Genomic DNA, 21028 nt, shown 5'->3' on the forward strand with positions numbered 1-21028 from the left:
ATTACTTCTTATCTAACGTCACAGCATAGTACTATCAGCAGCCTTCAGATCTAAAAGAAGTTGCTCTGTACCAGAAAGACTATAAAACATTCACTCAATAAACATTTATTGACCATCTACTATGTGCCATTAACTTTGCAAGGCTCTGGCTATAAAAAGATAAAACAATTTCTGTCCTAGAGGTGTAAAAAGTCTTAGGAAGATGATTATAAAATAAACTATGAGAAATAAAGTTACGTACAAAATAGTGGCATGGAGGTTAAAGCAACTAAGTCCTTTCATTTTTTTTTGCAATCGATACACTCAATGGTAAGAAAGGGCAAGGGGTGTGGGGAAAGTCTGCCAAAGGTGTGCTGTGACATCTGGAGGAGCTGAGAGAACCCTAATTAGGGGTAGGGAATGAAATCTAATGATTTAAGGGAAGAAAGGCCAGGCCTCAAAGAAAGTAGGTCAGACCCAAACATGAATAAATTCCTCCATTCTAGATACCAAAAAAAAAAAAAACAAAAACCCGTTGCCATTGAGTCGATTCCGACTCATAGCGACCCTATAGGACAGAGTAGAACTGCCCCATAGAGTTTCCAAGGAGCGCCTGGTGGACCTGAACTGCTGACCTCTTGGTTAGCAGCCGTAGCACTAATACTTTTATCAACAGCTGAACATCTTGCACACAGAAGTGTGCTCTGATGCTGAAGTCACTTGGAAACCTCAAAGGATGGAGTCTTAGCACGTTTCTTATAACACCTTTTGTTTCAACAGCTAGCTTTAACTAAAGAAACAGCCTAAATAAGTAGTCTTTGTATCAACTGAAAGATGGTGCTTTTCTACGCTTTTCTAAAATCTGAAGAGGCTGGCCATTAAAATATATAATATTAAGTCAAAGTGGCTAAACTAATACAGTAAAACCAGCAAAGGCCGGAAACTGTGTAAGGCAGAAACCGGTCACAGAAGGAAAACTCGAGTATTTTCCACTAATAGGGAGCAATAGAAAAGTGGTACAACTGCACTCTGTCAAAGGCGGAAAGCTTGCAGGACCTGAAAACAAGGCAGTCCCGCTGAGTTCCAGCTCTCACCCTACGATGCTGCTTCAAGCGCACACTCCAGTACCTTTGAAGCAGTGAAATCATTAACGGATTTGAAAATCTGTGATTGTGGGTTTTTTTTTTTTCCAGGAGTCATTTATGTATTAATCAGTATAAGGTTTGTTCTTATGTTAAAATGGGGCAACAGATGAATAAGAAAATTGATTTTTAGAAGCTTAATAAGAGGGAATATATATAAATCACACACAAAAAACCATTCCAAACTTTATTACTGCAATTTTATTTTAGAAAAACAGCTCTATCAAGTATTTCAAACCAAAGCCACAGGCACCAGAAAAGGTTCTTAAAGCTCTGAAGATTAAACACCTCAATAAAAATTAGTTATCATCTTTTTCTAAATCCAAGCAGCAGTCTCATTTTCCAAAATCATATCCATTGATTAGGCATGAATGTCCATGCAGAATATGAGCATGTCCATAGGCACCAGTTAGCACTCACTTACTGCTACATTTAAATACAGCCAAACAAAATATGACAGAACAACAAAAAACTGGGTATCTAAACCTAAGAAATACCCTTTCATATAAAAGCATTCCCTCCCCCACAAAATGTGCCAAATGACTTATAAGGACTGGTAACTCCCTCCCCTTCTTATCTCTATCCCATAGATAGATATTATTGAAAATATGAAACCAAGAAAACATTCATTAATTAAAACACTTCACCTAAAGCAACTTGAGCTTTCAGTTCATGAAACTGAAATGCAAGGTTTCACAGGTCAAGCTAAGTGATTAAAATGAATATACATACTTAGTCATGATCTAGTTATATTTCTCCATTCAAATGCTCTAATTTTTTTAATTTTTGTTTTTTATAATTTCAAACTTATCTGATAAAGGTGAAACATGTCAACATGATTAGAAAACCTAGAAGGCTGCAATTTTCTACCCTTACCCTTCTCCCCTCTCCTCTGCTTCTAAACTAGGCTACTCAGCATCTACTTGACAAACAAAAAACAGGTAAAAAATGGCCACTGTTGCTATGAGTATTAGCTTTCCAGTTGAATTATAATGTGCCCCAGAGTTAGATGGCACAACCTGTTTAGTTATGTATGTAGAGATGCCAGTTTAAGGACAAAGTCCATGTAGACATTTAATAATGTCTATTGATTGTACAAAACAGTGGAATTTTTCTTCTTTTCGGAATTTGCAATTCAACTCTCCAGTTAATTTTTCACTCCAAATGAAACCTTATAATCTTTAAATACAAAACAAAGGTTTTTTTTTGCTATCCTGAATCAAGTAATCTAAACTTAAGTTTACTAAGGTATAACATGAGACTACATAGTACTGACATAGAAAAAAATCTTAAAACACTTTCGTCTACATGGAAAGAGTAATGCCGCTGGTTCTCTAGTGTTTAGATAATGAAGCCATTAACAAAAGTGCTCAAATTAATTCGACATAAACATAATGGAAAAGTAGAGAAGGAGAGAAGCTATTTTTAAACCAAGAGCAAATAAGCTAATTAAAATTCCCTTTAAGAAGGTGCGTAGAAGTATAAGCATCAGCAATATTCCCACCACTCTTTTTCCAACTTTGCAAATTTAGGTATTCTGCTCCTTGTTGCATAACTATACAGACAGGGTCATCATGAGTCGGAATCGACTTAACAGCAACAGGTTTGATTTTTAGCAATGTGAGACTGTATCAGGGAACATCACTCATGTTAACAAATATTAACATACATTTGCTTTGAAAGGTCAGTGATAATTACTTTCACATATACTTATTCAGGAGCCCTGGTGGCATAATTGTTAAGAGCTACGGCTGCTAACCAAAAGGTCAGCAGTTCAAATCCACCAGGCGCTCCTTGGAAACCATACAGGAAACCATACAGGGCAGTTCTCCTTTGTCCTACAGGGTTGTTATGAGTCGAAATCGACTCAACGAAAACTAGTTTGGTTTTGGTTTATTATACACCAGGCACCATTCGAGGAGCTATAGTGAACACAGTGAAGAAAATAGCATTCCTCATGAAGCTTACAACTGAGTATATTTTTTCTAGAAAGGAAAAAAGTGGAAACATTCTTGTAGTCCAAACTAGAAACAGTGATTCTTTGCAGGGGAGGAGGAAATAGGTGAATCTAAAAGCCATTAGTTTATAATAGTTGCTAGTAGACTTCCAAAACCCCCCAAAAAACCAAACCCATTGCCATCAAGTCGATTCTGACTCATAGAGACTTTACAGGAAAGAGTAGAACTGCCCTGTAGGATTTCCAAGGAGTGGCTGGTGGATTTGAACTGCCGACCTTTTTGGTTAGCCCCAGTGACTCTGAAAAAGCTGATATGCCTAGAAAAAGAAAGTAATAAATAAATGAAGCTTTAAAATTAACATAATGTTTACCTCTGAATTCCTTCAAGAATATCCTTCACAGCCACCATTAACTTTTGAAGATATATAAATGCTTCTTCAAATGATGCTATTTTTGAAGTAGTCAGAGCTGAATTAGAGCCCAATCTTTGAAAAACATCTGTGCTAAAATAAAGAAAAAGACACTCATAGGTACACATACATATTTACTGCAATAGCGTAACCATCAGGAGCAACCGAAATGTCCAACTATATGTCGTTGTTGTTGTTAGTTGCCGGGGAGGCCGCTCCAACACGTGGTGACTTTATGTATAACAGAACGAAACACTGCCCAATCCTACACCACCCTCATGATCTTTGGTTGGTTTGAGCCCACTGTTGAAGCCAGCTGATAGAATACCAGCAATCATTAAAATGATGTTTACGCCATCTGTAAAATTTTTTTTTTAATATTTTAAAATTACTTATAAAACATGATAACAACTATATAAAGTATCAAAACATACACTTGGGTGTCATGGACTGAATTGTTAGCGAGGCAGGACTCAAAATCTACAAGACTGGATTGTGTCTTGAGGCAATATCTTTTGAGATATAAAAGATAGAAGGAAGCAGAGAGACGGGGGACCTCATACCACCATGAAAGCAGTGCCGGGGCAGAGTGAATCCTTTGGACCCGGAGTCCCTGCGAGGAGAAACTCCTAGTCCAGGGGAAGATTGATGAGAAGACTCACAGAGAAATAAAGACTTCTCCTGGAGCTGACACCCCAAATTTGGACTTTTAGCCTACTTTACTGTGAGGAAATTAACTTCTTTGTTAAAGCCATCCACTTGTGGTATTTCTGTTATAGCAGCACTTGATGACTAAGACATCCGGCACACATAAAATATTAACAACGTTGCCTACGGTTGCCTTTTGGTAGTAGCACTCAAGATCATTTATAGTACTTTCCAAAGCATTTTTTTCTTAATGTGGTAAAATACACATAACTAAAACTCATCATTTTACCTACTTTAAAAGGGTACAACTCAGTGACATTTAGTAAATTCACAATATTGTGCAACTACCACCACTATATAGCTCCAGAACATTTTCATCACCTCAAATGGAAATCCCATATCCCTTAAACAGTCACTTCCTTTCCTCCCCTCCCCAAACCCCTGGCAACTACGTGTCTGCTTTCTGTCTCTATAGATTTGCCTATTCTGAATATTTCATATAAATGGAATCATACAATATGTGCCCTTTTGTCTCTAGCTCTTTCACTTAGCATAATGTTTTCAACGTTCATCCATGCTGTAGCATGTATCAGTATTTCATTCCTTTTGATGACTGAATAATACACTGTGGCAACGGGTGTTATGGGTATAGATAAACTACATTTTGTTTACCCATTCATGGACCTTTGGCTATTGTGAAGAGTGCTGCTGTGAACATTCATATACAGCTTTCGTCTGAATATCTGCTTTCAATTCTTTTGGTATGTACCTAGCAGTGGAATTGCCAGGGCATATGGTAACTGTTTAACTTTTCCAGGAACCACCAGATTGTTTTCCACAACAACTGAGCCACTTTATGTTCCTACAAGCAATATAAAAGGGTTGCAATTTCTCCGCATTCTCACCAACACTTGTTATTTTATTATTATGAAGATGATGATAGCCAACCTAGTGAATGTGAAGTGGTATTCCATTGTGGTTTTTATTTCCTTTTTTCTAATAACTGATGCCACCACCCGTCAGTTTGTTGTACTGTGGTGGCTTGTGTGTTGCTTTGGTGCTGGAAGCTGTGTTACTGATGTTTCATATACCAGCAGGGTCACCCATGGCGAACAGGTTTTGTGGCACTTTCAGACTAAGAAAGACTACGAAGAAAGTCCTAGTGATCTAATTCTAAAAATTAGTCAGTGAAATTCCTATAGATCACAACAGAATACTGTCTGATACAGTGCTGCAAGATAAGCCCTAGGATGGAAGACACTCAAAAGACAGTGGATGCAAAAATGGACTTGAGCATACTAATGATCGTGAAGATGGCAAAGGACTAGGCAACATTTCCTTCTGTTGTACAGGGGTTACCACGAGTCAGAGCCAACTTGGCTGCCACTAACAATGACCAATGACACTGAGCATCTATTCGTGTGCTTGTTGGTCATTGTAAAACCCCTTTGCAGGAATATCTATTCAAGTTCTTCGGCCATTTTTGAATTGGATTGTTTGTCAATTTGTTGTTGAGTTCTAAGAGTTCTTTATATACTGTGAATACTAGATATATGATTTTTAACTACAGTGAAACCCATGAGACCAGAACTTGACAGGGTTGCCTTATTGTTCTGGGTCTCGCCGGTTTCCCACCATTGACAGTACATTACTACTTTTCTATCACTCATTTTAATGGAAAATATTTGAGTTTTCCTGCTCTGAAAGGTTTCTGCCTTACACTGGTTCCAGATTTTGTAGGTTGTGTACTGTATTTTCTCCACTTGTGGGCTGTCTTTTCACTATGTTGATGATGTCCTTTGATGCACAAAAGCTTTTAGTTTTGATGAAGCCCAATTTATCTTTTATCTTTTGTTGCTTGTGCTTTTGGTTTTATATCTAAGAAAGGACTGCCTAATCCAAGGTCACAAAGATTTATGCGTATGTTTTTTTCTAACAACTTTATAGTTTTAGCTCCTATATGTAGCTTAACTCAAAAAAACCACTTTAACTTTTGTATGTGGCATGAGGTAAGGATCCAACTTCATTCTTTTGCATGTGGACACCGAGTTGTGCCAGCACCATTGTTGGAGAAACTATTCTTTCCCTATAGAATGGCATTAGCACAATTGTCAGAAATCAACTGACCACAGGTATATGAGTTTATTTCTGGACTCTCAATTTTATGCCATTGTTTTGTATGTATATCCTTATGCCAGCACCACAATCTACAGCAAATACATAAAATATCCTCATGCCAGTACCACACTATCTTGAATACTGTAGCTTTGTAATAAAAGTTTTGAAATTAAGAAATGTGACTCCTGCAACTTTGTTCTCTTTCAAGATCGTTTTGGTTATTCAGAGTGTGCGATGCAGTGAATTACTTAATATGGCCCTTCTAGCCATAGTCTTTGTAATTCCCACCAAATGACTGGGTGAGACTATGCAAAAGAGGTGCTTGTGGCCCTTCAAGGAGCTTGGATAGCTTGCTAATAATGTAAATAAGCTGCGTGGTACCTTGCAGGTGGGTGGGACCATGCAAATAAGGTATATGGAACCCTAACAAGAGGATTGAGTCAGTTTTGCCATCCCCTTAGACTTAAAGGAAGACATGGAGAAAGAGAGAGGAGCAGTAACATGGAAGACAGCAAGAGATGGCAGCATGAGATGGCAGGAACCAAGAGGCTGGTGCAAGACAGCTGTGGTGAGGCTTGCTGACCCACGGAGCTAAGAGGTGTAACTGAGAAGGTCCCCGTTAGGGCCCGGCAGCAGAGGATGAGAAGAAGCTGTCCTGATCCAGAAACAGCACTGAGTTGTTGTTGTTGCTGATCCTGAACCCAAGCTGTACCCTGTTACTTCCCTAATAAACCACTTACCTGTAAGTATGGTCATGAGTCCCGTGAGATGTCGCAGTGAATTACCAAACTCAAAGACAGGAGGGAGCATACTGAAGGGAGGAGGAATAGTTGATATTAGAGATGATGGAGTGGTACAGCAGTTTGGAAAAGTTGGACATTTGGGACACCTTTAAGATCCGTCTTTTAGGAACCAGCTTTGTGTTGATTCTTATAAAAGAAATTACTCATTTAGGGTCCCTTGCAATGCCATATTAATCTCAGGATAGGCTGTTCTATTGCTGCAAACTAAGGCCATAGGAAGTTTGATAACTACTACTTTGAATCTGTACAATGTTTTGAGGGGTACTGCCATCTCAACAGTATTAAGTCTTCTAATTCATGAACATGGGATATCTTTTATTTATTTATTTAGATCTTCTTTAATTTCTTTTAGTGATGTTTTATAGTTTTCGGTGTAGATGTTTTGCATCTCTTTAGTTAACTTTATTCCTCAGTATTTTACTATTTTTCAGTCTATTGTAAATGATATTGTTTTATTAATTTCCTTTTTGGATTGTTCATTGTTAGTGCATAGAAATACAATGTATTTATTATTTTTTTAAATATAAACTTATTTTAAATATTTATCTTTTAAAGATTTGTATACTTTTAAAGCCTAGTCATCATAGAAAATTTGAAAAACACAGGAATGTAAAAAAAAAAAAAAGTAATACTCCTAGTCCACCAACAGAGATAAGCATTTATTAATATCCATGAGTATTTCCTTTTTCTCAGTACACATGGAAATTTTCCTTTATGTATGTGTATATAAGTGTGTGTGTGTGAGAGAGAGAGAGAGAGAAAGAAAATGAGAATGAGCATTCAGGAAACAAACATATACCAGGAAAACCATCATTAAATCAAAATTGAGCAAAATATACTATTATTCCAAAAACTTCCATTTTAATTTTTTATACAGAATTATACACCTTAAGTAAAAATTTAATGAGCAAAAGGATCAGGGCACTAAAAGGCCCTCCTCCAGCATATGTTCTAAATGACAAGAAGCAGTAGTAAATGAGGAGGAGATGAAGATGAGAACACCCACACCAGTCACAGCACTGTCAGGAACCATCATCTACTGCTGTGGATGCTACTCTTCCCCTACTGTTTCTCGGAAGTATCACTGAATTCTGTAATGGCTCTACCTTTAATATATATTCAGCACTTGACCCCTTCTTACCCTGGTCCAAGTCATCGCCATCTTTTGCCTGAACTATTGCAACAGACACCTAACTGTCCTTTCTGCTTCACTCTCATCACTCCACCGTCTGTCCTCAACATGGCAGAGCAATCTTTTTAATATCTGAACCTGATCATGTCATTTCTTTGCTTAAAACTGTGCAGTAGCATCTCACTACCAGTAAAAGCCTCAAGGCCTTATAATGATCCATAAGGCCCTACGCAATCAGCATAACATCCCCTTCACTTCATCTCCTAGCACACCTTGCTCCAGCCACACTGGCCTCCTTACTATTCACTGAACACTGCAAACGTGTTCCTTCAAGGCCTTTGCAGTTTCAACTTCTATCTGGAATGCTCTTCCCACAAATAACTACATGGCTCCCATGCTTATCTTCTTCAGGACTCTGCTCAAATGTCACCTTTTTAGTCAGGGTTTCCTTGAATACTCTTTCTAAAATTTAACTCTTCCTCCCTCAACCACGTGCCTTCCTCCTCTGCCTCTTATTTCCTTTTAAAACTTATCACCCTATGACATAAGAGAGTACCTAAGAAGTGTGTATATATGTACACGTGTGTGTGTGTGTGTGCGTGTGTGCGCGCGTATGGAAACACTGGTGGCATAGTGGTTAAGAGCTATGGCTGATAACCAAAAGGTCAGCAGTTCAAATTCACCAGGTGCTCCTTGGAAACCGTGTGGGACATTTCTACTGTGTCCTGTAGGGTCGCCATGAGTTGGAATCGACTTGACACAACAGGTTTATACATATAAAACCACAATAAATACACCTTTTTCCTTGTGATTCTAGATGTTTTTAGACACTCTGTAGTGTATTAACAACTGGATTCATGGTTTAAATTTAGAAGTACTTTATCTAAAAATGTAATCTGATGATTGAAGAAAAACAACCAAAACTATTATGTTTAAAATTCAATTAACATTCTATTTAAAGATACATTTACCCTATGTTTCCAGACTTTTTGGATACCGTTTTATATTTTCTTTGTCTGGCTCTCACCACTAGACTGAAAGTAATGATTGTTTTACTCACTGACGTATTCTTAGTACCTAGTTTGTACCTGGCACACTACAGGAGATCAATATATGTTTGATGAATGAATGACTGAATATTTAACCCAAATGTTCTTCCGGGGTTGTTCTTACCTTTGAGAATCTGCTCTAAAATTCCTTAAACCTCATTTTTGCTTTAATGTTTAAGGACATTTAAAATGTTATTGATGTGTGGTCTTAGTGCAGGAAGTTCAAAACACACCTCCCTATACATAAACTTTCTATCTGTATGTCTACACTTGAGTATACAGGTGTTCAAAAATATCTAGGCTAAATAAAAATATAATGGATAGCCTAGATGCTAACTCACTTAGGCATAGATGGGGAGTTCCCCTTAAGGATAAAGTAAGATGGCTTTCCCGGAATTCCACAACCAACAGCAAGTACATAAACCATGCCTGCAGAATAGCCACGATACGGATGGACAGTATATACAAAGTTCCTAAGGAACAGTTCTGTTAACTGAATCTGTGAAGCCAGGGGTGAGAATTTACTGTATTACTCATAGTATGCTTTGACCTTCCTCTGATGATAAACAAAGTACATTTATTTTTTAAAAAGAAAGTGCAGTGACTTTCAAATATGAAGTAGTTTAATATGAGTACACATAATTTTCTTAAAAAGGATTAAAAGAGCAATATAAAATGTCACTGTTACTTGACATTGACTCAGCTCCACCTCATGGTGATCTTATGTATAACACAACAAAACCTTACCTAGTCCTACACCAACTTCATGATCATTAGTATGTTTGAGTCCATTGCTGTGGTTATTGTGCCAATCCATCTCAATGAAGATTTCTTACATTTTTGTTGACCCCCTACTTCACCAAATATAATATTCTTTACTAGTGATTGGTCTTTCCTAATGATGTGTCCAAAGTAAGGGAGCTGAAGTCTTGCTGTCCTCACTTCTAAGATGTGCTCTGCTTGTATTTCTAAGACTGATTTCTCTCTTCTTCTGGCAGTTCATACTACATTCGATATTCTTTTCCAAAACCACAATTTAAAGGCAAAAATTCTTCTGTTTTCCTTTTTCACTGTCCAACTTTCACGTGCCTATGATGTGACTGAAAACACCATGGCTTGGGTCAGGTGTATCTTAGTCATCAAAGTTGTTATCTTTGCTTTTTAAAACTTTAAAGAGGTCTTTTGCAGCAGATTTGCCCAGTGCAATACATTTTTCTTTTTTTGACCGCTGCTTCCACAGACATTGATTGTTGATCTAAGTAGAATGAAATCATTCACAACTTCAATTTTTTCTCCATTTATCATGATGTTGTTTATCAGTCCAGTTGTGAAGATTTTTGTTTTCTTTACTTTCAGGCATAATCCATACTGAAGGCTGTGGTCTTTTACCTTCATTGGTAAGTGCTTCAAAAGTCATCTTCATTTTAGGCAAGCAAGGTAGTGTCATGTACATATTGAAGGTTGTTAATGAGTCTTCTTCCATTCCTGATGCCACATTTTTCTTCATATTGTCCAGTTCTCAGATTATTTGTTCAGCATACAGATTTAATAAGGTGAAACGATACAACCCTGCCGCACACCTTTTCCAATTCTGAACCACGTAATATCCCCGTGCACTGTTCAAACAACTGCCTTTTCATCGGTGTGCAGGTTCTGTGTGAGCACAATTAATTGTTCTGGAGTTCCCATTCTTCGTAATGTACAGGCTATTTACTACTCACGAAAACTTAAATCCTTTTAAACTTGCAGGACTCTAAAAGTAATGGTTGGGACTATTTCTCATACAGAATCTTTTCAGAGCTAAGTTTGAATTATCATATTATCAGTCTTGAGGAATTAGAAACGCCCGTTGAAGTCCCCCAAAGCAGCAGTCCCAATGTTACATGCTCAGATACTTTTTACTATGCTGAAATAGAATGAACTAGTGAAAATCATCCAGATATTAATACCAGGCTCTGAGTATAACACCAAAGACAGGATAACAGAACAACAATGACCAACAAATAAAAGTAAGATGCTATCTAATGTTGGAAGAAAAAGGACAACTCTATAAGAAGTAAAGCATTTGGACAAGTAAGTCTAGACAGATACAGGGAAAATTAGGGAATTTTTAAAAATGCATTGCTTAATAAATATATTTTTATATTTCTAAAAAAAGAGCATTTTGGTGCATAAAATGGCATGTACTACATTATAGAACATTAAATTATTACCTTACAGTGAGATTTTTTAAAAAGTTATTAAACTATAAACACGAATGAGTCAACAGATAAGAGCCAAAGCAAGAGAAAATCTTTAACCACTTTCATTCTGACTCAGCTATTTGTAATATGTAATCTGAATATTTTAATAAAACTTTGATAAAATTTTAAATGCCATATTTCTATCTCACTAGTATCTTGGAGGGTTGAGTTAAACATTCTTCAGGAAAGAAGATACAATGGAGTTTAAATTAAATTAAAGGATTGTATTTTGTACCTACAAATTATCTAAAATCCAACACAGACTCATGGAATTTTCTGAATATGTAGGAACCTTAAAGATAATCTAACCCAATTCTCTGATTTTAGATGAACAAACTGAGTTTCAAAAATAATTACACAGATGATTTGCCCAAAGATATGGTCTTTATATCCCATAGGAACCATGGTTTATAAATTTTTCAAAAGCAAAATCTTCTGCTCAAATAATTTTTTACACAAAATAGAATGAGAATATACAAAATAGGTCAAATCAACATTATCAGTATGGATTTTTATGTACATTTACTTTATTATAAAGTCAGTCATTAAAAGTAATAAGGTGTTTTATTGAATATAAACATTTCAAATTAGAGTTACAAATGACAGTTGCAGTCTATGCTCAGGCTTGTTAAAGTCTAGATCATTAAATAAATTATTAAATTATTAGTCAATTTATAAATAAATTACCAGTCAATAAATTGCCAATACCTATTAATTTACTTATTTTGCCTTTAAGATATTAATAAAATTCTTAATTTCAGAGAAAAGTAATAGCAAAATGTAAGGCATTTTGTTTTATTATTCCTTACCTTCTAAACTCAGTACATTTTAAAGAAAATGTCTAAGAAGCTTTAATGAGAAGTAGCAGGAAAGATTTTTTTTTTTCAAATTTGGATCATTAATACTCTCAACCTCTCACCCAAATGCCTTATAAATAGAAAAGACACCAAAAATCTGACCTAATGTGTTAGGAGTTCCTAACTGATTATTAGGCCACAGTGAGAACACAGGACAAGACGGCACTTACGGCTGTGCAGTCTCCTAGAAGTTGTGTATGACTAATCACGCGCAGGGCCTACAAGACCTCGAAATGAGTATCTCAATACAAAATGGCCCAAGTAGGAACATGTTCCAAAAGTTCTACATGTGCCTCTGCTTTTGAGAAACAGTGAAGTAGGCCTTCAATAAATATACATCGATAAAGAAATATTAGTATTGTCATTTACTGAAATGCTATTATGTAAATTGTTATCCAAAAATTACCCATAACTCTCTAGTAACCCAGATGAAAACATGTACATTATACAGGAGAGCTCTAAGGCACACAAAATACTCAAATGTTTTCTAAATGAAAGGAAGATTAAAATATCTTACAGTTCTCATCCATTTTGACAGTGATAATTCCTGTCTGGTACATATGGTAACTTTCTGTGACTAAAAAATATATTAAGATTGGATAAAACAAACCAAACCTTTAATATAAAAACACAAATTTGTAAACATTGTTTTCTTTGGCTCACATGTCAGGTATAGTTACTTATTTAATACAATAAGTTATAAAGTTGCCCTGACAGGCTACAAATGTGTTTTTCAATTACAGCCAAGGATTAAAAATTGGTCCCAAAGCTACAATGTTGTAATAGATGGTCAATTCAAATTAGATGTTTCAGTGGCGTTCTAATATTACTCTGCCATTCTTGTGACCAACCATCTAGAACATATAAGATGACCTGAATTCAAAACAGGCACACTGGGCTCTCGAACCAAAATCATACTATAAAGAGTTTGTTTGGCAAATTAGCTATATAAAGATTAAGGACTTAGGAAAAAAATGCGTGTATGGGGGCAGGGGTGGGGAGTCAGGCCTACTTCAAAATTGTCTTAAATTATTTTTAAGCTATGCTAGCGGCAGTCCATTTGAAGAACTACTCAAAAATGGTCTCTATCTCTTCATTTTTACCAAAAGCACAGTATTTTTTGTTTATGTGCATGAAAATAATAAAAGTATTTTCTTTATCTTCCTTTTAAATGATTCTCAAATTTATTAAAGCCCTGTATCCTACTAGTTTATTTAGACAATCTAGGTGATTTTTCTTTGGTTCTGACAAATACAGGCAATGCTTCTCAAGCAAGATTTCACATCTGAATCACCTAGAGAGTTTTTTTTTTTAATACATTCTCCCAGTTTCACTTCAGTCCTATAGAATCAGAATATCTAGGGATATACTGGCACTAATCAAAAGAAGAAAAAATAACAAATGTTGGAGAGGCTATGGGGAGATTGGAACTCTTATGCACTGCTGACGGGAATGCAAAATGGTACAGCCATTTTGGAAAACAATATGGTGCTTCCAAAAAAATCTAAAAATAGAAATACCATATGACTCAACAATCCCACTTCTAGGAATACATACTAGAGAAGTAAGAGCAGTTGCATGAATAGACATATGCACACCCATGTTCACTGCAGCATTATTCACAATAGCAAAAAAGATGGAAACAACCTAAGTGCCCATGAAGAAATGAATGGATAAACAAACCATGGCACATATACACACAATGGAATACTACGTAATGATAAAGAACAACGATGAATCTGTGAAACATCTCACAACACAGATGAATCTGGAAGGCATTATGCTGAGTGAAATAAGTCAATCAAAAGAACAAACACTGTATGAGACCAGTATTATAAAAACTCAAGAAAAGGTTTATACACAGAAAGAAACAATCTTTGCTCGTAGGAAGGAGGGGAGGAATTGGGAGGGAATAACACTAACGAGACAATAGATAAGTGGTAACTCCTGAAAAAGGGTAAGACAGTATACGATACTGCAGAAGTCAGCACAACTTGACCAAGGGAAAGCATACAAGCTTCATAGACCCATCCAAACTCCCTGAGGGACCCAATCACTGGGCTGAGGGCTGGGGACCATGGTGTCGGGGAACATCTAGCTCAGTGGCATAACATAGTTTACAGAGAAAATGTTCTACGTTCTACTTTGGAGAGTAGCATCTGGGGTCTTAAAAGTTTGTGAGCAGCCATCTAAGAGACGTCTACCGGTTCCACACTCTCTGGAGCAAAGGAGAATGACGAAAACCAAAGACACAAGGGAAAGATTAGTCCAAAGAACTAATGGACCACAGCTACCACATCTCCACCAGACTGAGTCCAGCACAATTAGATGGTTCCCAGCTACCAACACCAACTGCTCTGACAGAGATCACAATAGGGGCTCCCAGAGAGAGTGGGAGAAAAATGTAGAACAAAATTCAAGCTCACAAAAAAAGACCAGAGTTCCTGGTCTGATAGAGCCTAGAGAAACCCCAAGAGTATGGCCCCCAGGCACCCTTTTAACTCAGTACTGAAGTTACTCCTGAAGTTTACCCTTCAGCCAAAGACAAGACAGGCCTATAAGAGAAAGAATAACACATAGTTCAACCATGTATCAGAGACTAAGTGGGCACACCAGCCTAAAAGCAAGGATGAGAAGGCAGGGAGGGACAGGAAAGCTGGACAAAGGGAAGTAGGGAACCCAAGGTTGAGAAGGGGAGAGTATTGACACATCTTGGGGTTGGCAACCAATGTCACAAAACAATACGTGTATTAACTGTTTAATAAGAAACTAATTTCCTCTGTAAACTTTCACCTAAAGCACCATAAAAAAACAACAACAAAAAAAGAAAAGAATATCTAGGCATAGAGCTTTGGCATACATATTCTTAAAACTTCCCAGGTAATTCTGATGTGTACCTCCTGTTAATAATCATTGTTTCTAACAAACCAATTTAACAAAAAGGCCCCCAATAAGTGAATGTAGTACATTAAACTCACAACTCAAACACGAATTGTTCAATGCCCTAAAAAAACTTTCAACTCTAGAATTCAACATTTTTTGAAAATTTAGTACCTGTTCTGATATATTGTAATCCAAACATTCTCTAGGATAGACCAGATTTCTTGATGCCTGTTGGGTTGGGAAAGCTCAGAACCCGAGAAAAGGGTGATTTCTTCATTACCGGCCTTCATTGAAGAAGTATCTTCCTGCTTTTTCCCCACTGTGTTTTCTGAGGAATTTGGTTGAAGTTTTGCCTTGACCTGGGGAAATAAGAATTACATAAGATGCAGCTAGTCCTTCACTAGTAAGTGAACAAAACAGAAAGTCAATTGTGCCTACAAATGTTCTAGCTTTCAGGGAAGTGCTGGCTGTTCTTTGCCCTTTATCATGTACAGAATGTTCCCGGAAAAGCATCAGAGCTAGAAATGAAATTTTCCTTTCCACTTAAATCAAACAGTACTTCCAATCTGCTTATTATAGTGACCAATCTTAGCTAACGTGCTAATGTCTGATTAAATAATACTGTTTCAGCACTTCTACACATACAGTATTGAACTAGATAAGAGATACCCAGGATACAAAGATAAAATATTGTCAAGCCTCCAAACACTTTACAATTCAGTGAAGAGAACGAGATTACAAAAGGCTGTTTAAAAAAAAAAAAAAGCTAGATAGAATTTAAACTTTTATGTTGTGGGCAAAAGTGAACCTCTCAAAGTTTTTCTAATTTAGGTAATGATATACCTAAAATTGCACTTTAATATAAGACAAACTGGAATAGAAGACAGTGGAGGCAGGAAGATTAGTTAGAAGGCTACTGAAATAATCCAGGAAAGGAGATCTGAGAACTTGCATTAGGCAGGAAAAGGCATAGAATAAAAAGAAGAAAATGTATGCAAGAACTATGAAAAGTGTAACTACAGACTTGGCCAAGGACTAGTTTCTGGGAGTGAGGGAGACCATAAGATTTTTTTTAACCTAGATGCTAAAACAATAATGGTACAAACAGTAGAAATTTAGGGTGGCCATAAAGTCTGGAAAGTGTATGTGTGTGGGGGTATGTATGTTATTTTTTAAATAGATTGAGCTCTTTGATTACTTCTCTGGGGGGATGTAAAGGCTTGGTTTTATTCAGTAAAAAATTAAGCACACAAGTAATTTGAAGCAATATATCTCACGTACATATGCATGCATAAATTGATGAAATGCTATTTTAATGTGCCTCATTCACTGCAATTTTAAACAGCACATCAAACTACGCATTTCTGATGAGGAACAACACACCGAATGTTATGTACTGTAATGTAATAGTGATAAAGTAATTAAGGTATATTTTTCTACTCTTATAAATTTTATGGCCACCCTATAGTAAAGCAAGGTTGAAGATAAGGAAAAGAGGAGGAATAGAACATAAGTTTGGTTTTAGATATATTGATTTTGAGGTATAAAAAGATGAAGATAACTAGCAGGTGATAAGACATACAGATTTGCCGCTTAAAAGAGACAGTTGGGAGTCATCCTCAAGAACATAAGCCTTAGAAGTAGATGAGATTGTTAGGGGAGAATAAAGAGAAAATAAAATAGGTAAAGGATAGACAATGTGAAGGAGAGAAGGGTGAGAACTAGCAAAAAGAAAAAAGAGAGAGATCAGTACAACAGGAGGAGAATCAAAATATTCAATGGCAATAGACCAAGGGAGACAGGTTTCGAGAAAGAAAGGGGGACAACATCAAGTGCTAAAGAAAGGCTGAGACAGTGGACGTGAGAGAAAAGGGGGGGTTTGATCGTTAGAAAGCAAATAATAACTAATAGTCCCTTTTAATAGTATAGAATTAAACTCAATTTGTAAAGGATTAAGGAATAAGTGAGTGAATAAATAGACAAAATGGCTATAAATGCTCTTTTAAGAAGTTTTTAAGAAGACTGCAATAGCAGTGGCCAAACAACAGTATTTAAAAATATAAGAGATCTGAGCATATAAGGCAGAGTAAAAAAGCTATACTATTGATTTAAGAGATTAAAAAAACTTATCGCCTTGGGGGAAAAATACTAACTGAAATTTAAAAAATGCCTGATAGAATGGAAAAAAAAATTAACTATGAGTTTAAAAACTTAGGTTTTAGTTTTGGCTCTACAGTAACTTACTTTGTGAGCTTAAATAAATCACTCCATTCTCTAGGCTTAAGTTGCCTTAATAAAAGGATGATTTCAAAGGTTAGCTTCGTGGGTTGTTCATGCTTATTAAATTAAAAAAAAAAGTTTATTTCCAAAGTTATTAGTAACAGTTCCTATTTATTGATCATTTGCTACGTAAGGAACTATTCTCATAATTTTACATTTATTAGCTTATTTAACCCTCACAACCACCCTATGAAACAGATACTGTGATTATTTACATTTTATAGCTGAGGAAACGGAGGCATCGAGAGGTTACTAACTCATCCAAGGTCACACAGATAGTCATGAATGGCATGAACGGGACTTGACCTTCAGGAAGCCCAGGTGCAGCCTGTGCTCATTTAACCACCGCACTCAATTATCTCACTGATACAACGCAGACAGACAGCTCTGTCAATCAGGGCGGCCAACAAGGAAACACAAGAAATTTATTGGACAAAATTATGATCTCTCCTGCAACTGGAAAATATTATCTTCTATCTTCTGGAGCACAAAGGATAAAAGGAATAATTGCTCCCATTTTTGCCTGTTTACATTAAATTATGACCTTAATAAATACACATGGATGGAAAGACATTTTTTCGTGAGATTTTTTAAAATTTATCACATACATTTAAAATAAAATCTAGCATATACCTAATGCCTCTTTTCCTCCGCTCTCAAAAGAAGTATATACGATGATGCAGATTTCTTTGTCAAACACTTAAATGAACTTGCTACATGTTGGGCACTAAGTGCTTTACAAGTATTAACTTCTTTAATTCTCAAGACAATTCTGAAGCAGAGATTATTAGTATACACATCTTACAAAAGAGCTCAAAAAGGTTAAGTAACAAAACTAGTCAGGATGGGGATCCTGAGGCACATAAATTTAATGCTTATTAACATGACTGATTTTAATTATTCTGTCATCTTGGCAGAACAAGTCCTACTTTTTTGGTGGTTGGAAGGCTAATAAAAGAAAAATGTACATATCCTTTTCCTCTTTCCCCCTCTCTATTTATATAAAAATGTAGGAAGTTGTAATGTTAGTTATCTTTCCACTTCAGTTTCTCAGAAGCAAATAAATAATGAATATTCCTCCTTTCCTAATTTTCTACACATGATAGATAAGATTAGGTAGTTTTTTGTTTTTTTAAATTATAGTTAACCTATTTCTCTTGTTGTTCAAGTTACTGAGACATGACTTGGTGTTTCAGACATATACCAAATCTAATGCACTCTATATAACAATTCCTGTTGAACCCTGGATCTTAAGAGATTGCAAATAGCCATCCAAGGTACAATAATTGGTCTCTATTCGTATGGAGCAGCAAAGGAAGAAGGAATGTCAGGAACGGGAGGAAACAGAATGCATGTCTAATTGCTTCCATGAACAACTACCTCCTTTGCCACGAGATCAGAAAAACTGGATGGTGCCCAGCTACTATCATTGAATATTATCAGCAGATATCCTATAGAAGAATCCTGACCAAAGCAGGGAAAATACAGAACAGAATTTCAAATTCTTATGGAATAGACATTTTGGAGCCACAGAGGCTGGATAAACCCCCAAAACAACTGCCTTGAGATAATCTTTAAACCAAAAATATCTCCTGAAGTCTTTTTTAAACCAAACATTTTAGCTTATTAGTAACGAATGTCTGCCTTGAGCACTGTGCTCTTTGCACTGTGCTCTTTTAAAGAACTATCTATATGGGGTCAAATTAACAACAGCAACTTGAAAAGTTAGGTGAAAAATTAGGGGGCAATGAGTTTATGTTAATGGTTGAGGAATAATTTGGAAAAGGTTAGCAAGAATGGTTATACAACTTGAAGAATGTAATCTATGCCACTGAATTGTACATGTAGAAATTGTTTGAATTGGTGTTTTACTGTGTATATTTTCACCAAAAAATAAAACTATTGAAAAATAACAACAACCTGTGTTGAAAGTGTATTTAAAAGGCCCAAGCTAAATCATAATGTCCTGGCTGATTTAGACAATGAACTGTTTCTAACATGAAAATTCTAATCCTGGATACAACACGGCTGTTTCAAGCAATCACACTGATGAATGCCAAGTGGTGAGAAGAAAGAATCAACGAGGATGTTAGATTCTTTTCCCATCACCTTTACAAACCTCTTGTTAATATAACAAAGGAAATTTAGGACCCAGGAATAAATAATAAATAACAATTCAATATTTTTAAGTACACGGTAAACAGCATATAACAGGCAAATGGTTTTTCTGATAAACACTAAATTTTATCAACACATTTTCATGGTACCTCTCTGTGTTTCCAATTGATAAGAGGAGCTTAAAGCTTGATATCATTTTTATTTACCTCAATCAATGCTATATTCTATTCTCTTAAAAAACCCACCCACTGCCATCGAGTCAATTCCGACTCATAGAGACCCTATAGGACAGAGTAGAACTGCCCCATAGAGTTTCCAAGAAGCACCTGGCGGATTCGAACTGCCGATCTTTTGGCCATCAGCAGTAGCACTTAACCACTATGCCACCAGGGTTTCCGTTCTATTCTCTTAGAAGTCTTAATTCAAAGGTTCCTAAGCCTGTAAGTGTCCTGAGCTCTGCATCTTATACACTGTTTGTTTCACTACGGATATGGGTTAGGGCTCAGTTCTGTGATGGGAAGGAAAATATATCTTTCCCAAACCACTTCAAGTATAACACTTGAGCTGCAATGCCCTAAATTCTGGGTCCATTCATTTCTACTGATACTTCTAAAAGTCATACTTGTCATAAAAGACTGAAACTCCTACCAGTGAGTTGGTCATCTCAAACCAAAAGTTAATTTCACCCCCTTAATCAATTCTTTCCTCAAGTATTATCACATATTCTCTATTAGTTTATAAAAAGGATTATTTCTTTTACTCAATGAGATGCTGTCTTAGCAATTAACTTCCTTTCTCAGACACTATGACTAAGTTTAGTATCATCTAATTCTTTGGTTAGTTGACAGGTAACAGGTCCTATCTGGCCATGAAAAATCAAGGAGAGAGGCGGAGCCAAGATGGCAGAATAGGCAGACGCTTCCATAGAGCCCTCTTTACAACAAAGACCCGAAAAAACAAGTGAAACGAGTATATTTGTGACAAGTTGGGTGCCCTGAGCACCAAAGGCAAGCTTAGACAATGAACGGAGGGGCAGGGGAAGGAAGAGTCCATTCAGAAGCGGAGAGGCATTACCGGACCTGAATCACGGGGAGCCTCAGGCACCATTCCCATAGCGGTGTTGGCAGCGGGCTGGTACTAGCGTTCTGCTGCAGTTTCCTCAGGGAGAAGCAGCTAGCCACACAGCCCACTCACACATCCGGAACCTGAGGAGAAGGGCAATCTCGGCAAAAGCTAAGTACTTGCGTATATTTTACCACGCCCCACCACTCCCAAGCCAGCTTCAGTAGCTAAATCCCTAGGCCTGAGATAGGCCCTGGTGAGCACCTGGAGCAGTCCTCCCGGACTTGGGGAAGGAAAAAATTTGCAACTGGGGGGAAAATATAATTTGCTAGCTTCGTTAACTGGGG

General features: G+C 36.6%; 1 protein-coding gene across 16 annotated transcripts in view; it reads right to left on the reverse strand.

The window, feature by feature from the left end:
• SWT1 (SWT1 RNA endoribonuclease homolog) overlaps positions 1–21028 on the reverse strand; it is a 124325-nt gene that overhangs the window by 39420 nt on the left and 63877 nt on the right. For 10 of the 16 annotated variants that reach the window (XR_010319370.1, XR_010319371.1, XM_064276509.1 and 7 more), the window contains 3 exons: positions 15393–15580; positions 6995–7065; positions 3450–3576 (listed from right to left, as the gene is read on the reverse strand). Coding sequence is in view for 10 of the 16 variants with exons in the window: in XM_064276509.1 (XP_064132579.1) it covers positions 3450–3576; positions 6995–7065; positions 15393–15580 (386 nt within the window). In the remaining 6 variants the exon portion in view is untranslated. The other 6 variants (XR_002785972.2, XR_002785973.2, XR_010319372.1 and 3 more) reach the window with 4 other exon arrangements.

Source organism: Loxodonta africana, chromosome 25, assembly GCF_030014295.1.
Source record: "Loxodonta africana isolate mLoxAfr1 chromosome 25, mLoxAfr1.hap2, whole genome shotgun sequence".
NCBI lineage: Eukaryota > Metazoa > Chordata > Mammalia > Proboscidea > Elephantidae > Loxodonta > Loxodonta africana.